Below are 24,343 nucleotides of genomic sequence, written 5' to 3'. Positions count from 1 at the left end.
TATATCTTCTAATTGGTTGTCATTTTTATATATGAAAACTATAGATTTCTGCATACTAATTTTGTATGTAACTACTTTACTAATTTTCTATATTATTTGTCAATGTTCAGTTGATTTTCTTCAGTTTTTCTAGGTGTATAATCATATAATCTTCCAAGATTTTACTGTTTTATCTCATCCTTCCCTCAATTTTTTCTACCTTATTTCTCTTACCAAATTGTATTGGTAGTACCTCCAATAAAATAGTAAATAATATTAAATAATAGAGGTAATAGAGTACATCCTTATCTTGTTCTTGACTTTAGCAGCTGTGTGTTGTGTTTTCCTATTAAGTATGATACTGGATTTTGGACCTTTAATTTGCATTTTCTTAGTAGATTTTTGTCTATTTTTTTATTTTCAGTCTTTCTGAGTCACTTCGTTTTAGCATAGATGTGTGTTTTCCTGTGTGATGCAAACTAAAAGTTTATTTAATCCTTTTACATTTATTGATAGCTGAGATGTTTGGTCTGGGTTCTGTGAAATTACTCTGTAACGTTTCCCACTTCTCTAAAATCTTTCTCTATGTGGTTTATTTTCTTTGCTCATGTGTGTGTGAAAAAATTCATGCACATTTCTTTTAATGGTTATCTTTATAATTACAACTGTATATAACATCTATAATTCTCTATTTTTTATACAGTAGCTATTAATTCCCTAATATGAGCAATGAAAAAATCAGCATATTTTCTCTTCTGCCCTGATTTTACAGCACTACTTGATTTTAGTCAATATATTACTTTTCTTTGTGTTTACCTTAGTCCAGGTAAATAGAGTTTTGTGCCCTAAATAAAATTCTTTGACTCTCTGTGATAATAGATGAAGCAAACAGCAAACTTTCTCTACCTCCATCTTCTTTCTCAACTCTCTCCCAATTTGTCAGTTGTATTATTTGCATATAGTATATATCGTTTACATTCTATACTGTCACTAGAGCAATCTAAATTATGAGTGCTATAGTTATTTGTATGAATGCTCAACAGAAGTCCTTTTACCAGTTTCCCCGTCCTCTCCTGAGAACCTCAAATTTGTATTCAAAGAGTTTCCTCAAGAGTGGTTCACACCAACAATTTTCTTTGAATACTTGAATTTCAAAAATAATTTACCTATAGACTTTATATGTGAAGGACAGTTTTCCTGGAAACATATACGTTGGCTTACCCTTTCTTGTGACTCCATTGTCTTCTGGTATGAAATGTTAAAATGGAAAAACATGAAGTCCGGCTGATTCTTACAAGTGACTTGATGTTTTTAATGAGCTGTGCAAAAAACCTTTTATCTTTTCATTCTAATAAATTCACTAACATATGTCTTGGGGCTGACTTTTTTGCTTTATTTTTCCCTGGATCACAGAGATAATTTTTTCAGAAAAATTTTTCTAGAGTTCTATCTTTGTTTCAGGTAAGTAATTTCTTGTATTTCAAAAAAGTTTATTTTAATCATAATTTTAAATATTTGTTTTTTCCCTGCATTCTTTTTTTTTTTTTTTTGTGAGGAAGATCAGCCCTGAGCTAACATCCATGCCAATCCTCCTTTTTTTGCTGAGGAAGACCGGCCCTGAGCTAACATCTATTGCCAATCTTCCTCCTTTTTTTTTTCCCCAAAGCCCCAGTAGATAGTTGTATGTCATAGTTGCACATTCTTTAGTTGCTGTATGTGGGACGCGGCCTCAGCATGGCTGGAGAAGCGGTGCGTCGGTGCGCACCCGGGATCCGAACCCGGGCCGCCAGCAGCAGAGCCCACGCACTTAACCGCTAAGCCACGGGGCGGCCCCACACTGCATTCTTTTGAGTTTCTTCTTGGAGGACTTCCATTCTGCGTGTTAGATCTGCTTTGCCAGTCTTTATTTCTCTTTCACATCAGTCATTTTTCTAATTTCACTCACCTACATCCTCTTTATATTTTTGCAAAGTTCTTTTTCCCTTTTGCCTCTTCCAGTTTCATCTTCATATCTTGAGTTTTTTATTCCGACTTGTTCTCTGAGTTCTACTAGCTTATGTTTCTTCTTCTCTTATCATATTACTGTCTCTTCTCTGTCATAATTCTTGCATTTCTGCTTTTTTGCTCTTCTTCCATAAAAGTGATTGCTTCATCATGTTTTAAAATTCTTGGCAAAATATTTGGTCAGTGTTTATCTCGCATGGTACTTTACTTCAATTGGTAAGTTTTGCTGCTCTTTTACACATTTTTTTTCTTATAATGTCTTTTTTTTGATGCTGTGCTAGGTTCCATTTTAATGCTCAACAATGAATGAGTTGGCTTTTCCTAGACTGTATTTGAAGTAAGTTTCTAGGTCCTGGTAGAGGGTAGCATTCTTCTGAGATTCATAGTCCAAAATCTTTCTCCTTCTCTGCTGACAGAAAGAATGATGGTTGGAAATATTATTTGTTTATGTATATATTTTGGTGGCCCTTGTCCTCTGATATCAAATGGATAGGAAAAGTCCTCTTCTGTGAGCCCTATTTACCCCCATTTTTGCAAATAAGAAACGTTTGCCCTTCATGGGATATTCCTCATGGGAAATAAATATTTTTTTCTGGTGTTTTCTGGAATCCATTAATGATCTCTCTCATCTCTCACCATATTTCCTCTCTTCCCTTCCTCCCACATGACTTGTGCCTCTTAGCTATCTTTTGGTGGTCAATTTTTCACCTAATTTTGCAGTAAATGAAGTTCTTATTGTATTTGTATAATTTTAGAATAAAAAGAAGGAAGAAATCACTTTAACTTTTGAGCTTGTTAGGTACCAAGGAACTAAAGTAGGCTGGCAAGGAGGGCATTTTCTTGACTCCTCCTTTATTTCTTTTAAAGTCAGGGTTATCTCATATTTCACTGCATAGTAAAAACAAAGATACAGTAACATTTTGCAAAGGAAAGACGTCATGAGGAAACTCCTCACTGAGTCAGGTTGTGTGTATGTGCGTGTGTAAATTACTTAAACAAGTATATGAAATGCTTGTATAAAATTGTAATATCTAACATATTTCAAATCACGCTTACAAATTCTATTCAAATCATGTAATCACATGCATGCATCTAAAGTAAACTATGGCCATGTAAGAATGAACACTTCTCAATGTAAAGGAAGCTATTGATAAATCTTCTGGGTTGGTGAGTTGTGAGTGTCTAGTTGGGGTTGGTTAGACAAATGGCCAAGACTGGCTTGTTGTTAATAGAGAAGAGGTAGACTAGTTGGCTTTATTTCGGCCACAAGCTGATCTAAATTCAGCAAGCTTGCACAGATAAAGATCTTGGCTCAGGAAAAATGCACTTTATTTACTAAAAAATAAAAATATAAGGTAAATAAAAATAAAAACATATTACATCTGGATAGCGAACGAGGCATTACTATCTTTACCTAGGATAGATAACATGCTCTTTAGGTACATCTTCATTCTTTCTTCTTCTCCTTTCCTATTCTTAACATTTCTTTCATGGTTTCATGATCCATGGTGGAAAAAAACCCAGAGTGATAAGACTATAATTTTGTATTTCTTATTATATTGTCTTCTAGTTAAGTTGTAATATGCATGCTTTGTATGTGTGATAACATACATGTTTTTGCACATTTCTTTCTCCCTTTATCTGACCATTAGAGTTTGTAAATTACAATCAGTGTATTTAATATCTGTGTAACTCATATGAACTTTCAAAGTACTTTACTTTAGAGGGAGCCAGTAGACTGATGGGAAAGCAGAACTCTTTTTTACCAATATAAATATCTTCTATTGTAGACAGTTCTAAAAATTGTTTTCTATTAAATGGCTAGTTCTTTCTGGAGAATATCAGTTTGCATCATTAGACACAAGGATTTTCAAATTTTCTATTAAAATATTCATGATATGTAAGATGCGAATGGTAATAGTCTCTTCACATATACAAAAATAACATTTTTACTCTAATTATTCAGTAAGAAATAACTCTGTTGCAAGATACAGAAGATATATGTTTAGATATAAACTATTTACTATGCTTTCAACATTAAAGGTGTAAGAGGAACAGAATATATTTTAAACTTTTATCCATTTATATTCTCCTTTCACATTTAACTTACTCATTTCTTTGGCCTCAGTGTTAGGTGGGGCAGCGTATTACCCAAGCTGTCTCAGTCATTCAGGGATCCTATCAGTTCTACAAGACAGATACTAAATAGCACAGTCTAAATTGAGGTCTCTGATGACTCTCTGGAGACAAGTTGATAGCAAGAATCACACTTGGGCACATAAATAGGTGGCCTTTTCCTGTGTTTAACTTCAAGGAGAGAGCAGCTTTTGAGTAAACATTTTTAACCTTCAACTGTCAAGATTTCTTTTTTATCATTTGATTATTGCACCTCCTTTTGTTAGGAAAGGCTATGCGTCTTTTTTTCCCTAAAACGGAGATTTAAAGGACCATCAATGCCTATTATTTTGAACAAAACAATTTTAAAGGAGTTGGGTAGCCCGACCATTGCTTTCCGGACTATTTTAGACTACAGAGACAACATTTTGAAATAAAATCTTAGTTCCAAGTGTGATCCAGTTTAGTTATAAATTTAAAATGATGTAAGCATAATTTACTCAGCAATCTTAGCGACTTCCTTATGTCAGACAGTGATTGCAGAAGTATTTTTAAATAAAATTATTGGGTCCTAGCCTGAAAGAAGTCTAGGATTTCTGAAACTGAGGTCATTATTAGGGTGATAGAGCTGAGAAAAATAAGCCTTGAAAGGTAAACTGGGATGTGTTTCCACATAGCCTTTCGATTTCAATTTATCAAGAGTAAAACAAGGAGTTTATGTGCCCTTTGAGGTTCCTCTTAGCTCTGCAAGTGGATCAATTCTCTGACAATATTGTATGTCCACAATATTTGTTGACTTAATAAATACACATGTTAAGATATAGAGGTGTAGAAAGAATCTTGGAAGTCAACTAGTGTAATTGTTTTATTTGCTGAGGAAGATTCGCCCTGAGCTAACATCTGTGCCAATATTCCTCTGTTTTGTATGTGGGTCGCTGCCACAGCATGGCTAACGAGTGGTGTAGGTCTGCGCCCAGAATCCGAACCCGTGTACCTGGGCTGCCGAAGCAGAGTGTGCCAAACTTAACCACTACGCCACAGGGCCAGCTCCTAGTGTACTTTTTTTAATCTGACACGTGGGGGAACTGAGGCTCTGAAGAGTCCAATCACTTGCCTGTGTTATATGGCAGCTCATTCAGTCCATGCTTATGCTTCCGTAGTGCATGTATCTTTACCAGCTGCCTTAGATCCTTTTGGCAACAAAGCAGGGTATAATTTATTGTCGAGTAGAAAAGTCTAGGACCAAAGTCTTATATATTTTTTAATTGAAATATTTATTATTCTACTCCATGTTATTGTCTTCACTAACACTACGTTTTTCTTGTTCTACCTATCTGAAAAACTACATAAGTTATTTGAGTGTTTTGTAATCATATGACAATGCTAATTTAAACATAACTTATTATAACAGTCACAATAATAATTTTACTTTTTGTTTATGCTAATCATATTTACACTAGTCTCTGCAAGCACTTTAGACTAATTTATTTCATTTTAAATATCACACAAGCCTTAGATTTTATATTTATAAATTTATATTTACATAAGTGAACTTCAAAATAGAAAATGTAGGTTTTAATATGAAAGGTTTTACATAGAAAGAATTATGTATTGGTTTTATCAGTAGTGAATGTTTGGTCATAAAGGTGTGGTAATAATTGATAATTACTTAGATCTAAGAAATACAGAAAATACAAGCAAATTAATTCGGATTTAATCATTAACTACTACAACGGTTGTAAATAGAAAAATCTATGGCACAGCAACCATAGTTCTCTGATAATTGTTTCTAGTTAAAATTGTGCAGAATTCAGGTTTATATGAAATTACAATATATTTCTTCCTCATTCCACTGAAAAGGGTAAATAGTTTGCAAGGCTAAATAGCATTTTCTAATGAAAAGGAAAAGGACCTTAAAACCCAGATGTTTTATCTTCTGAATGTGCAGAATTCTGGATATCTTTCTGTGGCATTTATCACATTCTTACTTCTATAGAAGATTCTGGGGATAGTCTTATCTCTTCTTCTAAATGATATATATCTTAAGAATAATATGTTTGAGGCCGGCCCCGTGGCTTAGCAGTTAAGTGCACGCGCTCCGCTACTGGCGGCCCGGGTTCGGATCCCGGGCGTGCACCGACACACCGCTTGTCTGACCGTGCTGAGGCCGTGTCCCACATACAGCAACTAGAAGGATGTGCAACGGTGACATGCAAATATCTACTGGGGCTTTGAGGAAATCAAAAAATGGAGGAGGATTGGCAATGGATGTTAGCTTGGAGCCGGTCTTCCTCAGCAAAAAGAGGAGGATTAGCATGGATGTTAGCTCAGGGCTGATCTTCCTCACAAAAAAAAAAAAAAGAAGAAGAATATATTTGACTTATCTTTTTGTCCTCAATAATATCAAGCCTAGTGACTTGGGAATATTAGGTATTCATTACATTTTTCAATGAACGAATGGTATAGGTAGGATCTATATTAAAGCCAATTTCTTAACTCTGTTCCTAAGAAATATTTTAGTTAGGTCCTTAAATTCAGATTTACGAGTTTCTAACACTGAAAAATCTATACTTTACTTCACATGTTCTTCTGGCCATTTTACATAAGGGTATTAGTTATAAATACATCTTCTGTTCTAAAATCCACCTCAGTTCCCTAAGTTATTAAATAGTTTATGAATTCCAGTATTATAGTCCACTGATATTCTTTTCTTTCCCTATTTCCAATTATCATTAGCTTTACCCTACTTTGACAATTACACCTTGCTAGCAACTCAGATTTTGACTGCCCGTAGAGCAGGGTGACTCCCAAAAAGAATATCTGGTTTTACTTTCATATTCGCTATTCATTCATCAGTGCACTGTGGTCTGGCTTCCACCCCATCATGCCACTATAGCATTTTAATTTTCAGAGGACTTCAGTCCTCTTTTTAATTGACCTTCTTGTATCGCTTAAAAAAAAAACAACTTATCCCTCTCATTCACTGATTCTGTGATACCATCCCTTCCCCATTTTCTTGCCACCATTCTGACTATTCTTCCTATTCTCCCACAGAATCCACTTACTATTAAATTAATGCTATTATATTATTAAAATTATTGTCTCAGCTTCTCAGACTTTTTCTCACTATATACGCTCCCTTTGGGAAAATTTGCCGATTTCCATAGATTTAATGGCCCACTTGATTACAGACAAACATTATCAATAGCCTGGATTTCCCTAACAAGCTCCACACAGATGCGCCGTGGTCTAGTGGCCAAGTCCAGTTGTTTGTCTTGCAGGCATTTCGATGTGAAGAAGGACCTAATCCCACACTAGGGTAGGGGTATGCCTTGTTAGGAAAGGTTTCTTAGGACAGGTGAGGTTTGTGCTGAATTTGAAGGTGATCAGTCGTTATTTAGAAGAAAAAGAAAGAGGAGAAAGAGGAGTGAAGGGGTGAGGGAGAATAACAGGTTGACAGAACAGCAAAGTCATGGAGACCAAAGAGAGCAGGGCGTATTTGAGAAGTGCCCGCATTTGGGTATAACTTACGTTTGGGTGCCTGTGGAGGAGTGACTAGAGAGAGAAACTCAGTTTGCAAATGTCTTTGTGTAGTGTGTCAATGGGAAATCATTTATGGATTTTAAGTAGATGAGAGATATGATTTAATTAGTCTATTAGAATATTCATTGTGCAGCCGAGGGAGGAATGATCTAGAGAAGGCAAAGCTGGAGGCAAAAAGAGCAAGTAAAGACAAGACAAGGAGACTTTCCTACAAAACATTTAAACCTTTAAATGCTAAATAAATAAAAATGGAAAACAAAGATGGTGAGGAGATATTTGCAGTACATGCAACCAATGTTTAATATCTCTTGATATAAAAAGCTCATACAAATTGATGTTAATATGGACAAGACAAACATACATTCACGAATGTATGCATATAGCATTTGTACTAAAATGAGAAAATGTTCATTCTCATTTGTTATACATAGTAACCCAAGTGGAACAGTAGAAGGATGTTATGGACTGAATGTTTGTGTTCTCCAACCCAAATTCATTTGTTGAAGCCCCTAACTCCCAATGTGATGGTATTTGGAGCCAGGGCCTTTGGGAGGTAATTAGGTTTATGAGATGGTCCCGTGAGAGTGGGTTCTCCATGATGGCATTAGTGTCCTTATGAGAAGAAGAAGAGAGACCAGAGCTCTCTCTCCCTGCCCTATGAGGACACAGTGAGAAGGCAGCAGTCTGCAAGATAGGAAGAGGGTTCTTACCAGAATCTGACCTTGTTGGTACCCTGATCTCAGCTGTCTAGCCTCTAGAACTATGAGAAAATAAATTTCTGTTGTTTAAGTCATCCACCCTATGGAATTTTGTTATAGCAGCCCAAGCAGACTAAGACAGGAAAACCTGTTCTCCTATTTAACTAGCAAATAATTTTATTAAGAATCATAAAATATAAATAAGTTTTGACCTTATTATCTCACATTGGGGACTCTGTCTGAATGAAATAATATAAAATATGGAAAATGGGATATTCTTGAGATGTTTACAATAATGTAATTATAATAGGCAAAAAAAACCAACCTAGAAATAATATAAATTCCAAATGGAATTACCAATAGTTGTGGAATATTGCTTAGCCATGAAAATGGAAATTTTGATATCAATGACAACATCAAAACATATTACACTAAGTGAAAAAGTACACTAAATGGATAGGACATAAAAATATAAAAACATGGTATTTGTATATATATGCTTTTGGAAAGTCTAGAAGAGAAAGCACAAAAATATTAACAGGTGGTTAAATTGTAAGTGATTTAATAAGATTTCTCTCCATTCTGCAGTTTATTATTTACATAACTTAAACAAATAGATTATTTGCATCTTTATAGGCTGAAGCCTGTCTCTTCTCTGCTTCTAGCTCCCCTCATCCAATCCACCATGTGCCCTAGATCTTTCCCCTTTAGATTGTTGCCCAAACTGAACCCTCTAATATAGTGACTGGGGACATGTCCTATAGAGGCAGAGGGATCGAGGTCAAGTCCCTTTCCTGCTACTTTCTAATTCTGTGATTTCTGCCAGATTATTGAACCTTTCTAAGCTGTGATTTCCTTGTCTGTAAATTCATTTTATATGGGTTTTGTTGAAGCCATTAATGTTTGTAAAACAATGAACACAATATTAGGGGATTTTGTGATTAGTTTTGATGCCACCCTAATTTAAGGCCTTTGCCATCTCGTGCTTGGACCACTGCAGTAAAGTCCAGATTGATCATCTTAACTCCACATTCTCCTGACTCCAGGCCATCCTGGTAGATCCTGGTGGGATGCTCTTCCAAAAGTAGGTTACCCACATCACTTGCAAGTTTTCCCTGCTACTCACTGTCACCTGTAGGGCCTGACTTTTAAGGACTCCACAGTATGTCTATATATTTTTTGACCATATAAGGCTCTTGATATTTTTCCTGACTGTTACTATGACAAAAACATTCTTGTCAGAAAGTTTTGTTACATTGTTAAATTGTTATATTGTTAAAGCTTTTTGTAATGACTTTACCTGGTAATTTGAGCTCATTTTTGTTAATGACGAGGTCCTCCATCTATCATTACAACCAGATTTGCTTATTGTAGTATTTTTGCAACCATTTTCCTGGTCATTTGATGGCTTTAGGTGTTGCAAAATTTCTGACGTTATTAAAACAACTGTGATTGGCAAATGGGGCCGAACCTGAGTTACAATACTTCTTACTCAGAAGTCTAGTCTGATGGCAAGAAATTTGCCAGTCCTGAGCTAGCAATCTGGTGCCTGAGTAGCTCAGAGACAATACAACTCTTGCCCACCAGCTGCTTAATCACAGTGTTTTCATGAATCCAAATTTCGGGTTGAATCTGAGGAAAAGAGGAAATTGATGTCTTTGCGTTTTATTGTTTCAATGTTAGTGAGTTGGCTAAATGGACCAATTAGAATAATACAATTTAGATTTCCCACTTGAAGTAAAAGTCTTTTCTTTTTTTAGCAGCTTCAGTTTATGCTGAAAAGTAGAACTACTGAAAAGGAAACTTTCAAACTATATGATGAAGAATTTTAGAGAGCCTTAAATTCCTTCCTACTAATTATTCTTAGTTTTGTGACCATATGACAGAGACTGTGATCTAAATCCTAAATCCATTCCAGCACATTCAATAAATGTAGGCATATAAAGTACTCTGTCATCTGTAGTCACTTCAGAGTGCATTCAATATCTTTGTTCCCAAGTGCATTAGATTTTATTAAAAGCATTCTGCTGCAGCATCCATTCTTCCTAATTGGTTTACGGATAGCCCCCACCATTCAGGCAAATCCTAATTGCATTTTCCCACAAACTAGTTTGATTTATGGTTCCTGATTTCGTCTATATTATTTATAATAAATCGGAGTAGAATTCTTAAGACATTAAGTAAAATTTACAGTAGTTCTTCTTCTACAAATATAGGACTTACATAAGGATTCTTAAAAGTATTTTTGCTTGTTTTTAAAGTTGTTTAGTCAAGCTACATTCATCTGTGTGATTTGCAGTAATAATATCTTTATTATTATCTTTATTATTATCTTTAATATCTTTACCTTTCCAGAAATTATATTTTGCTTGATTTTGTGTATAGATTTTTAGAATTATTTGGAATGTTGAAATGGATTATGTGAGCATATAAAAAGTAGTATGTCCTCCTATAAGGTTTAAGTGGGTACATATGTATTTGGAACAGAAAAAAATACTATCCAGATACGTAGTGACAGAGCATCTGCGTAAAATTAGGTAATGCCCCTGTTACACTAACAGGTGTAACTGAAAATATTCTAGTCAGTTTTACCAATTAAAACTTTTGAGATGCCAAGAGTTAACTTAGAATGGATCTATAGCAGAATCCAAAAAAATATAGTGTTTAGAAATAAGTAAATGGCAGAAGTATAAAGACAGAGGATAACAGATACTCAAGAAAGACTCTCCTCACTGTTGGGTTATTAGGTGTTAGCATGGATAATTTTGTGAAACTAAGTAAAGACTTTCCATGGAAATGTAAGCATGGAGTACTTTTTGTAGACGGTCCCTGAAGCTTCATGGGCAGAAAGAAGTATAAGTCATGCATCATAACCTGTAAAAAGCCTTCTAGGCTGCTCAGAGAGAAATGTGTTCATTTCTTGAGAAGTTTGGACAATTAGAATTTCAAGTTCAGAATCAGAAGTATTGGAGTATATTTGAAATAAAGACAAATGGAAAAAGAAAAACTGATTTTAAAATAAATAAAAAGAAAAAGGAGAAAGATAGATAATCTTAGGCAAAATTTAGGTCAGTTAAACAAGTGGGAGGCTTGTTATCAACAGCATAAATAATAACTTGACATCTAGAAAAACTGAAAAGTGTAGTTAGCAGATGATGAGCAGACGAAAGATCTAAATAATGGTTGTAGCTGAATTTTTTTAATGAAGAACGGGGTCATTCCTCTCTACTGGAACAGTAAAGAGGCCCCCAACACCCACAGTGTCAGTGAAGACCACATAGGGGGAGCTTGGACTTCCACCCCAGCCAGGGGTCAAAGAGACTCTTCCCTCTTCCAGCTGAGGTGGTGTCAGAGGATGCCTCAGGGAGAGTCAGAAATTGTACCACTTCCCAGCAGTAATGAGGCCATGCCATCTGTGGTGTCAGTGCCACTGCTAGCCCTCCCTCTCAGGGAGGTGTCAGTGGGGGTTAGTGGTGCTGGAGCCCCCACCTTCATCCTTATTAATAAGGAGCTCCCTCCACTGGGGTCAACAGAGGCCAGGCGGGGTACCAGGACTTCTACCCTAACCTGGCAGTAATGAGGTGGCACCCTTACCTGCGTGTCTGCCAGAGAGATGTCAAAATAAACCAGCTAAAACAGAAGGTTTAAAATCCAGAGTCTCATAATACACCAATGTCCAGGTTTCAAGAGAAAATCAGTCATCACACCAAGAATCAGTAAGACTGCAAAGCGAATGAAGAAAGACCATCAATAGATGCCACACGCCCCAGTCCCTGGCAGCCACCATTCTCCTTGCTGCTTCTATGAGTTTGTTTTTTTAAAATTCCACATATAAGTGAGATCATACACTGATTTGTCTTTCTCTGTCCGACTTATTTCACTTAGCATAATGTTCTCAAGATCCTCCATGATGTTGCAAATGGCAGGACTTCCTTCTTTTTTGATGGCTGAATAGTATTCCTTTGGATATATATACCACAATTTCTTTATCCATTAACAAGTTAATTTTTAAGAAAACATAACAAATGAGACATCTGCTGACCAGTAATCAGTATTGTGCAATAACAATACATACACACATACACACACACATGCACACACGCATGTACACATGCACACACATATGCACTTTGACATTCTATAAATATGTATACATGCTGGTTTAACTTGGCCAAGTTTGCTTTCTTTAGATTATGTTCTACCACATTTTGGGGAGTATTAAAAAGGTGCCATGATAGTAGATAGTAATCTTTTGTTTTTAATTGTAATTTCTTCATAAAATAAAAAGTTGTAAATTCTTTATCAATTCCCAAAAATGTGATTCAAAATTTACTGCTCCGTGAATTGCAAAAGTCTAGGGACAACATCTCTGCAGTTTCCATTACACTAATGTAGTTGAGAAGATTTTTCTTTGTATATAGCATCTGGCTCAGGGCTCTGCACAAAGGAGTTGTCTCATACATGTGGTTATTAACCCATTGAATGAATTTGGCTGAAAAGGGTGGCTAATAATTCTAATACCAGAACAAATATCAAATCTTCAGTAAGTAGGAGGAAATCTTGCTTCCTTGCTGCCCGGTGTCACCTCAGTTACTTATGTAATCATATGCTGGGAATAATGTGCTACGTAGTGAAGGAAATCCTACACTCCAATAAATGCCTTTGTGTTACCTCACTCTTCAACTCCACTTCAGCATTTAGCCATCTTAATAAGATATTTCTTATATCACACTCAATTTCTAACAGTAGCCTTTATATGTGCATTAGATAAAATGTATTTGTCATTATATATTTGTTATATTAGATATATTTTTATATGTCTTCGTTAAAATTAAAGTTTTTCCCACAAATATTAAAAATTAACATGACATCAAATAACTTAAAATATTAAGATATTCATGTTACTTGCTATCTTGTCCATATTAATAATTAATAAAATAATCATGTTTTTATTAAACTAATGAGTGACTAGTATTTACCTTTTTTTTTACAAGCAGGGAAAGATAATCATGTTTAGACCATATGTAAGGAAGAATGCAGTGGACTATAATTTTATAAATAGTTCACTAAATACTTTGAATTTTGTAACAATGAATTAGTTCATATGTAAGTAATGCAGATTTGAAAGATGTACTCAGTGTGAATAACTCCGTATGAAATATTCCTTCCTTGATAAAAATCTCAATTTTGGGAATGAAAGATTCTCATGTAATCTATTCTAATGTTACTTTTTCATAAATTCATATTATCAAATGTATGCTATATACGCACATAGTAGACTACCATTTTTCTTTTTAAACTCTCATTTATCATTACTTAATTTTATATCACATTTTTATAGATTTGTTGTTAATATTCATAACATGAAAACATATTCTACTATTATATATATATATATATAGAAGGATTTACAGGAAATATTTTAAATCTGTTACTTCAGTAGTCCACATAGTATATCAGATCTGAGATTAGAATTTGCAATTATTAGGAATCTTAAAAATTTTAACACTCTGAACTTAGATACCTCTATTAAATGTTTACTTTAAGCAAAAGTTCAGCCTTCTCTTCCTTATAAATTGATATTTAAGTGACATCTTCTAGGAATGCTTTCTAAAGTAGTTTGAAATAAAGTAGACCCTTAATAGTGATTATACAATAATTTTCTTCTCCAAATGTTTGTATTAGTAATGTTTCTGTTGTCCATTATTAGTCAGTTTGGTCTTTATTTTCCACTATATTTTATACAAACTGAAACTTAAAAATATGAAAGTCTTTTCACTGTGCAATTTTCGGTATATTTTAAAAACTGATTCCCTTTTTTTTTTTCTTTGAAGGTAAGAGGCCCCCCAGCTGCAGGAGCATTTAAAGAAAGACCAGCCAAGCCCACAGCATTTCGAAAATTTTATGAGCGAGGAGACTTCCCAATTGCCCTTGAGCATGACTCGAAAGGAAACAAAATAGCGTGGAAGGTAAGTCAGACACAGCTGGGAGAGACAGCTGCACCGCCGAAGCGACATCTCCCCATGCCAGACAAACTTGCCTGATAAGTAAATAAACGGGAGTGATTTCTCAGCGAACGGAAGATGGTGGGTAAGCTGTTAGAGAAAGCCCCCCTGTGTCAGCCGTCCACCTTGACTAACAATTAAATTATAGCCTGCAAAAAGAAAATGACAGAGTTGCTTTGCCTTAGAGAATTGTCTGCTGCCCAATTCATCTCTATTTTTATGAAAACCTTGGCAGCCCAGCCTGCTTCAGGCAGTCCATCAAATGATGGGACTGGTGGCTGGATCGGGAGAGCAACAGCCATTTATCTCCCCCAAATTTCACCTTCCTGCAGGACACTTCCAAATGGAAGCTTTAATTACCTAAATGGATAGGTCAGGATTGTCTGCTCTCTGGAAATGCAGAGTGGAATACAAAAGAAGGCCGCTGCTCGTTGCTGCGCGCTGCTGTCCGTCTGCAGCACGTGGCAGCCGGCGCAGTGGCTGTCTCACTCGCCCTGTTACGGGCTGACCTCCGCCGCAAAACCGTTACAGCAGCCACATTTCTCTGACGAAAGGTTAATTGGCTTCAAAATAAATGTATTGCCTAATGACTCCATTCTAATGTGGCTGTGTTTCTTTCTAAAAGGCTCACTGATGTTATTTGTAAAAACTTGCCAATCTCTTAACTGGAGACGGCTTTTACATTTAATTTGAAAAATGAGCCCTGATCTCTAACCAGCTTCTGCTATTTAATTATTTTTGTTATCCACGCCTTTGCTTTGGGTGATATTTATCAGCTAAAGGGGCTTCTCTGCCGAAAGACAGAAGAGCAGTTGCACATGTGTGAGTATAGGAGCAGGTTAAGGCATGTAAAAGGTTTTTGCCAAATATCATTTAAGCAATTGACCCACTTAACTGAGAAGCCCCACAATAGTGTCTGAAGATGATGTAGGGATTGCTGGTAATCACTAACAAATAGACTTATGTTAAGAAATAATACGCTCAAATTGAAGAATTCATCAAAGTAAATAGCTTAGCAAGATTTATTAAAAATAACCTCTTCCTTCATTTATGGAAAAACTAAGAGAATTGTTTGCATTATTTCTATTATGTCTTTAAATGTGTTTTTGTATAATTATCAAACATTTCTAAATCTTGAGCAGTTATCTGATATTCAGTTACTGAATTATGAATTATTACAGATTATTTGGCAAGAGAAATCTGAAGGGGTCCTTGTTATTACATTTTGTCATAAATTTTTTTAGGAGGATGAAGGACATTATCATCTCACTTTTGTCTCTATTAAAATGTGAATTTGTTATGTGAAAATGTGCATATGATGAGAAAAAATTTAGAGCAAGTATAACTAACTTAGATATTTTAGTCTTAACATAAGTACATATTCCCAAAGCTTTACTGTAATTTTTGGGTTCATTTATATTTGATTACTTACATGGATTTTGTGTTCATTAGTTGCTGGTTCATACAAGATAACAGTGGAAGTTCTTAAAAACCTGATTCCTTTTGAGTAAAAGAGTATGCCATGTTTTTTAATAAAAAGTGAGTGGATTTTGGTGTTTTAAGTAATTATAGCACATAAAAATTGTATCAATAAAAAGAATTTATAGATTTATTTTGACCTGTTCAAATAATCTTATGAGTAACTTTTAGAAGTATCAAGAGACTAGATAAAATTCATCTTGAAAATAGTAAAAGTATAGGTTGAATCATTTTGCTTTATCTTTAATAATCTAATAATCAGAAGGGATATAAACTGCTTTTCTTTTTTATAGCTATATTAATTTTTTTAAGCTACTATTGACTATAGTACTGATTCAGCAAGCTAACAAGTCAGAATAAAGAGGAAGCAATTTATTTGCTGCTGCTGGTGGGATAATAGCATGCCTTTAAAGAAACATCTTATCCTATAACCCATAGACTTCTACCTTTTAAAGCTTCGCCAACCACATTTCAATTGTGCTACTATAATATTGAAGATAAAACATTAACATTATTAAGCATAGGCTTGTGAACAATCTCTCAATATATTCGTATTTATTCCTTGGTGCATGTACTGTGGGGACAACCGGGTACTTGGTAGGAGCAGAGGACTCCTTTAGGATGCCATTCCTAAGGAAGGGGCCTTACGTGTTGAAAGAAGTAGGGCTACCTCCAACCCCTCCCCCAACAAATAACCCAAGACCCTGCACTGTAGTTCCCCCGGAATGGACAGAGTCCCGGGGCCCTGCTCAAGCAAACCTCTCGTCTTCATGTTATAGCTGGCCTCTCGCTGAAGGCTGCTGAGTAGCTGTACTTCCGTGAAAATCCGATCCCCTCTCCCCGCTCCTTGTGACACCCCCAGGACTCCAAGGTGGTTTGTGAGTGTCTGAAATGCTGTGCATAAAAATGTGGTAGAAGGTCCATTTCTCTTATCAGGATTTCAAAAGGTCTATGACTGTGAAATACTTAGGAATCACTGCCACAAACCAGGATGAAGGCTGTCCTAGCATCTTAGGCTCGTTCTAGTCTGTGAAGTAGCTGATAGACAGTCCCTGCCCAAGATCTCAAATTCCCCTTCTGCTTGTTCTGGATTAGCTGACCTGATCATTGCCATATTAGAAATCACCATATATGCTTGAAATAACAAAAGCACTCTATGGTAATATCTTAGAAATAGAAAGTAAATATAGAAAATAGAAGTAAGAGTTAGAGATAGGTAAATGTCTCTGCAAGTTTAGATTTCTCAACCCACATCCTGAACTGCCATCCTAGTTTAGGGCGTATGAAAATGGTCATTTGTTCCATGTGCCAAAGCAACAGGGCAGAGCCAACGCCGTAATCTGTGCAGTGTGGTCTATTCCTAATGGCATCGCTAAAGATCAGAGCAGTGTCTAATACAGCTTTCTGCAATGATGGAAATGTTCTATGTCTGCACTGTCTAATACATTACAGCTAGCCATATGTGGCCATTAAGCACTTATAATGTCCCTAGTGAGACTGAGGAGCTAAATTTTTAATTTTAATTAATTTTAATTTAAATAGCCACATGGTTACCATATTACACAGTGCTGCTCTAGATTAAGATAATAGCAGTCAAAAATAAATGCTTGAATCTGCTAGCCAGATAGAACACTATAGCTATGTGAGAATTATTATTACAATGAAAAAATAAGACTGATATATGCTTACCACACATTCCTCGATAAATACGAAAAACGTTTTTCAAAATATTTATAGTGAAATTTTGTATATACTTATCGATGGCAAGTTAATTATCTATGAAAGATGAATAGATCTGACCTAGAATATGAAATCTACCAGGCAAGCTCTGGCATACTTTTTTAATTTTAAATATGCATTTTCTAAATATAGCTAAAGAATTCTGGATTGTGAATGGTTAAATTCATTAAAAAAGCATAATTTCTTAAAAATTTAATCTGCTCTTTTCCTGCATTTTTGTTGGCTTTATTAACATTCAGGAAACATGACTTTATTCTGTTGCTGATCTCTTCAATATCCAGAATATACAGGCAAAAGAAGTGAAAAAGAGCTAACCGTTCTGGATAAGTTACAAAGCAGATAATCAGGATGAACAATGGACATTTTCAAATTGTGTTTGAGTTTCCACATCTTGAATTTCTGTTCTTCAATTTCCTGTTCTTCTGTAATATGAATCATACTCATACAAAAAAAGCGCGGGGTGGGGATGCGGCTCTGCCTAAAGGTCTTCCATATGGCCATTCTGGAGGGGGAAGAAATGCTATTACACATGCAAAATATTCAGCACACTGTCTCCACCTCTGCTGCTTACAGGACAGATGAAGTGAGGCATAGGTGTAGAAGGTGGGCCTTTGGTGAAGAGGGAAGAGTTTTCAATTGCACTAGAGCCAAACGTTCAAGCATGAGTTGTGAAATTACGTGGGAGTGTACACCACTTTTCTGTAAACTCTTCTTACACATCTGCCTCCAGGCATCATCCATCCCCCTTCCTTTCCCATCAGTTTCAGACAGACTTCAGGTCTCCTCAGGAGTTGTCTCCTCCTCCTCCCCCTCCTCATCCTCCCTCTTCCTCTTCCTCCCTCTTCCTCTTCCTCCCCTCTCCTATTCCCACCCCCCCTTCCTTCCTTTCTTCCTTCTCCTCACCCTCTTCCCTTCCTTATTCCTCCTCCTTTTCTTCCTCCTCTTCTACTTCTTCCTCTTCCGCCCTTTTTCCTTCCTCCTTCCTCCTCCCTCCCCCTCTTCCTCCTCTTGTTTGTTACTTCCTAGAGTCCATGTTTTCCCTTCTAGTTTTTCCAGGGTCGATTTTGGAGAAGGAGCCAGGAGCCCATTCTAGTTCTCTGTTTTGGGCGGGAATCTGAAATCATTTTGAGTAGTCACCTGAATGAACTTGAAATAATAATCATTGCTTACACACTTAATGAGGAGCACAAATATGAGTCATAGGTAGCACTATGAAATACCCCATTTTATTATAAATTCTGATTCTAAGCCATTGTTTTAAAATAGTATGGGAATACAAGTTATTTTAAAATAGCCACTTCAATATAGACCTGGGGAGAAAGGTTGAGGAAAAATATCGTAGTCACATTGGGCTTTTACAGTGACTATATGGTGTTATAAACCAGTCACCAGTTTTGATGAAACAAGGTGAAAACAGCTACATCTGCACTAAGGTGTCTCTAAATTCCTTCACTTTAGAGGCATTTTGACGAGGTAATTACTGATAGAAATCACCTTTTTTTAATTTGCTCAAGATACTGTGCTGTGTGATAGAATGTGACATGCATTGAGAGTCTTGTTTTCCACTAAATTTCGAATGAATGTGCATAAGGATGTCCCAGATTTTAGAGAGGTTTGAATAAGAAATAGACACCCTATAACTGCCTAGCCAAATGAGTATACAACACAAACCCTGTTACAAATGCAACTAAAACTGCAAACCTTCAAATTGTCTCAAAAAGGGAAAAGCTCAAAATGGACTGTACTTTGCCTGCAATTCCCCTCTCTCAGCACCTTGTTACCCCTCATCTGGCAAGGGCATGGCGGGCGTTGTCCAAAGTAGCACAGCTGCTGGGGTGTTTCTGCATTCTGGTTTTCTTGTCCTTTACTTCACATGTAAATAATTTCTGGTAGCCAGTTACATTGAAATAAAATTAATAAAGCCAGAGCTGATATGTATAGGCAGGTACCAGTGAAAATGGCCTCTCCTCACTGCCAAAAATGTATCTCCCTCGCTGACCTGCTGGAGAGGTATACAGTTTCACCATTAAAGCATACTTCCCCTGAGTTTAATATATTAATTTTAAAGTTACTTGTTGGTTAAAACTTGGATCACACGACTTTGTTTTTCTATTAAAAAGTGACTTCATAAATTAATGTTAATGAGGTAACTAAAAACACACTTTTGTATTTTTTTAACCAATGAATTATATAAATGTATTCATTTATATATTAACACCCCACTTTATTCCTGAAAGATTTTACGTTGTTTTGCAAAGAACCATAAAATACAGAAAGTTAGCATATATTAAGAAAGAGGAGAGAAAATGAAAACCAGATAGGGACCTACAATGGAGCCAAGATCAAGTTTAATAAAAATGGCATATCCTGACGTCTTCTAAGGCAGGGACTTTGTATTTCTGGTTTGTTCACTCATCTGTTCCAGGACCTAGAACAGAATCTGGCACGGAGTAGGTGCCCACTGATAGGTGTTGAATGAATGTAAAGCGTACTAGAGCTGATTATCTTGAAGTCTTACTTCTCTAGACACTGTTTCACCACCATGTCTCTCGCTCTCTAGGCCTTTCTTTCCTTATTGGTGACGACCATGTACTAGAAGATTGGTATGGCTCTTTTTAATTGGGATCTCTAAGAAATTTTGTTTCATGATTACTAAAATATCTGTATTTGAGATGTTCGCAAAATACTTCAAAGAACAAATATTCATTAGAGATTAGCCATAGAGACCAAGTCTTCTAGTAGCAAAACGGGAAGATTAGCACCAGCAAGTTAATTTGAACGCTCAGTCCAGAGTTACATGCAGTAGTTTCTGTGGGTTGAACTTTTTATCGTGAAAATGCTCCTTAGGTTATATGTGAATACTTTCCCAATGACTACTGATTTCTTAAATTTCAAAATGACAAGTTCATTTTTCTTTCTAAATGACTAAAAATATATGTCCAATTTGAATATCCAAATAGAGAAAGCGCTGTCCATAAATTAATTGGATGATAATCTAGTTTTTAAAATTTCTACTGATGCTGGCTGGGCAACACCTTCAGTTCTGTGTTAACCTGCTAGTTGCTAATATTCGGGTATGGCTCTATTCCAAATTTCTTCTCTGGTCTGTTCTCCTTGTTTTCTGTTCTTTTCAGTTCTTAGCAGCATTGGTATTCATGAACTATAAAAAGCTCTTTCAATGTGACTGTTTTCATTGACATAACTGATAATTTCCTACTAGGAAAAACAGTTATTGAATATAATTATTATTAAAATGTGCACTAATTTTCTTACAATTAAAATCAGCCCCAAACCATGATAGCTCATTTTCTGTAAATACTATTGCATTTTAAAATAAGCCACGCTGTGATGTGACACCTGATCCATTAGCCCTCCATATATCATTCTCAAAATTCTGTAATTTTGACTAATAATTTAGTCCTTTGGTGCCTTCAATTTCTTAATGTTTCAATTTGTTAAGCATTCAAAAAGTTAATGTTATACATATTTCCCCTCTGGTAAAACCGATATTTATTTTTGAAATCTTGTAGGCAAGTTTATTTAAGAGTTGAATAATTTGTTTCACATGAAGAAGAAGGAATGTTCTCTTGGAATTGTCCTGGGCTTCTATTTCTTTTGATAACTGCCAGATAACAGGCCTTAGTAGAATTTGTAAGGCAAATTTTACAACAGAAGCGACAATTTACCTGATTTTTGTACAAGAGAGCTGCCATGTTTCCACTACTAATTCCTCTGTGATTAATTAATAGACAGCTTATTGTAGAAGTCTTGAAAAAAAATAATCCTCTGGCAATTAATGTGCTGCTCTGTTTTTTTGGAGGAGGGGACTGCATACACAATTAATGTGATTCTTTTATTTGATGTAAATTGCTATGTCTTAAAATTGTACGGCATGAAAATACAACCATGTATCAGAAATAACTTTAATTTGAATTGGTTAGATGACCTCTCAAAGCTAGATGAAAGATTTTCTGCTGAATGGGCTGGTGCTCCCTGCTGCCTATGTAATTTATGTGAGAAATTAGTGTGAATGGTTCACTTTTATGGAGCAGTGCTGCTTGTAGCAAGCCTGCAGAAACAATTTTCCCCCAAGCCTCCATCTGTTCTTCAAACTAGGGCATATGCCATCTCATCGAGCTTGAAAGTCAACTGATTTATAACTCCTGGAAAGTGCATAGATTGAAAAGAAAGGTCGACCGCTGCTGTGTGACAGTGATTTGATAGGCATGGGCTAAAGACAATTCACATTACTAGGAGCCCAAGGGAAACAAGCAATGCAGTAAGTTTCAGATCCCGGTCAACTGACAACTAGAAGAAAAACAAATCGCGGGAAGTTAAACGACCTCCCGCTGTTGAAAAGTCGGAGGGGTCTTGGTAGTATCAGAGTGCCACAGCTAAGATACGGTACTGTCACTCAATACCCCGCGAAGAAGTGGGATTGTTGCCACCCTCCCAACGATAAATGTTGCCATTTCAGAAATATCAGTAGTCTCATCTTTAAACTAAAAATGTGTGTTGCTGTTTGTCAGAAAGTTCTGTGTGGGGACACAAACCGGACTTTGACGATTTTCCTGTATCTGCCCGGAGGGCAAATCTCCAGTTCTGTTCCAATTAGTAATTTAATGAGTTGTTCCCTCTCTGTCTTATCATTTGTCTTATCCCTTTTCTTTACTGAAGCACTTTTGAGATCAAAAGTTCTTTGGCAGATGACAAATGGAATCAGATTGACGGTATGATAGTAAAAAAAAAAATCAATGTTTGATGTTTTTATTTAGAGCGGTCAAAGTGTCTCTTTACATTCAAGCCATCTAGGTGCTTAGTGAACTTTCAACCCCCCGGCAGTTATATTAAAGTTTCTCCTTTTCTTTCAGATAAAATCTAAATAAAGTATTAATACATAATCATATGATTTTAATCCATATTTTAGGCAACAATTCTAGGAAATTATATTTTACTTTTATGAAAAAGATTATCCTGACCTTGCGAGTTCTGTGGATAATTATTCCTGGTAGGATAACCAGTTGAATTCATGTAAAAAAAACATAAATTTTTATTTTTATTATTAAATTTTTATTATTAATATGAAATTTATACGTGTTTATTTTATAAAATAAGAAAATATTGAAAAGTAGAAGGAATAAATAAATCGCTCACTAGTCCACCATCCACTGAATGCAACTGTTAATATTTTTGAAAGTTTTCTGTCTTATCTTTCTTTTGCTGATTGAGATTACAGTATATACAATACTTAAAAAAAATTTGTCATTATATGATACATAAAAATTTTATGCACTTATTCTTAGATTTTCTGATTTTTTCTGGTTTTAAAGTAATAGAGGATTGTTGTAGAAAGTGTGGAAGATGGATAAAATATATATGGAAGACATCATTCATCCTGAGATAACAACTTTTAGTATATTGATATTTTAGTTCAGTCTTTCTTCTGCATATGTTTTTTACTTTGTTGAAATCGTATTTTATATGATGATTTTTAAGTAACTCAAAGGAACATTCAAGGACCTAATTAGGAAAGGAGATTAATAACGGACATGACTGCCACAGGAGTATTAATGATTAATAGTTTTCTCCAATTTAACAGCAACAACAGAAAAGACTGAAAATAGTTTAATATGCATTTTAAAGTTTTCAACAGTCATTACTCAAGGCCTTTGGAAAATGTATATTCAAATACAAGTCTCTGTATAGCTTTAGCAGTCGCACACATGGCTTCCCCTTTAGCAACTCTTACACTACAGTGCCAACCATAAGTGGATTTGTCATAGTGAACAGTTACTAGTATATTTTTGGAGAATAGCAACAGATATTGAGAAAAAGATTTATTAAATATGAAGCACATTTTTTGCTATTAAGGAAAGTATAAGAATGGACAAAGATCATCAACAGAATTATTATGAAACCAATCTCTGCCCCCAAACTAGACATATCCCTTACAACAAAAGATCCTACAGCATTTCCAAGACTGCATTCCAGTCTGAATAAGGGAAAATCCATAAAACTTTCAAGCTGTAAGTTCCCATTCCTTGGTTTTTATTTAGATTCAGCTCTCTCTACGTATATTTGCAAGCAATTTTATAAAACGCAGGTGCAGGGGTTGAATATCTCTGAATCCTTGAATATCTCGAAAATATAATTTTTTAACTTTCATATGTGAAACAAAGTATGATTCAAATTAACATACTTAAATTACAACTGTTCCCCTCCAAATCTCTGAATAATGTAATGTCATTGTATTCCAACATATGGATGCTAAGAAATGAGGACCAGTCTGATTTTTATGCCTGTGATCTGTTTTTGTTTGCTTATTTTGTTTGACAGGCTGGGTAATTGCACTATTTTTGTATAATTAAAAGTTGCTTCCATGTATATTTTTTCTTTTCATTGATTCTTTCTTCAATATAGAAAGTTTATTCTGTCTACTTGAAACTTTTTGTCAAGTGAGGGAAATTTTCTTCTGTAATGTCATAGAGTATTATTTTTGTCACAATTTTTCTTTTGTCTTTCTTAGAACAAATATTATATGTGGACTGTAAACATATTGTATCCTATCTTTTCTATTATTGTCTCCCTTAATATTTTCATCTCTTTATTCATTTTTTTAAAACTTCTCTTTTCTATTTTCTTTAGTATCAGTTTGTCTCTTACTCCCTCAAATTCAAATTTTTACTTCCACTGCTATATTTAGCCTTGTAAATCTTTATATTGCTCATTTCTTCTTCACTCATATCATTATATACATTGGCTTAAAAATTATTGTACAAG

At 35.3% G+C, this 24,343-nt stretch overlaps 1 protein-coding gene across 1 annotated transcript in view; it reads left to right on the top strand.

Annotated features, from left to right (window-relative positions):
• PACRG (parkin coregulated) overlaps positions 1 to 24,343 on the top strand; it is a 477,474-nt gene that overhangs the window by 58,712 nt on the left and 394,419 nt on the right. Inside the window, exon 2 of the mRNA XM_058534025.1 lies at positions 14,174 to 14,308. Within this exon, the coding sequence (XP_058390008.1) occupies positions 14,174 to 14,308 (135 nt within the window). The remainder of the gene's footprint in view (positions 1 to 14,173; positions 14,309 to 24,343) is intronic.

Source organism: Diceros bicornis, chromosome 39, assembly GCF_020826845.1.
Source record: "Diceros bicornis minor isolate mBicDic1 chromosome 39, mDicBic1.mat.cur, whole genome shotgun sequence".
In the NCBI taxonomy this organism is placed as follows: Eukaryota; Metazoa; Chordata; class Mammalia; order Perissodactyla; family Rhinocerotidae; genus Diceros; species Diceros bicornis.
This window is presented reverse-complemented; position numbering and strand designations above follow the sequence as displayed.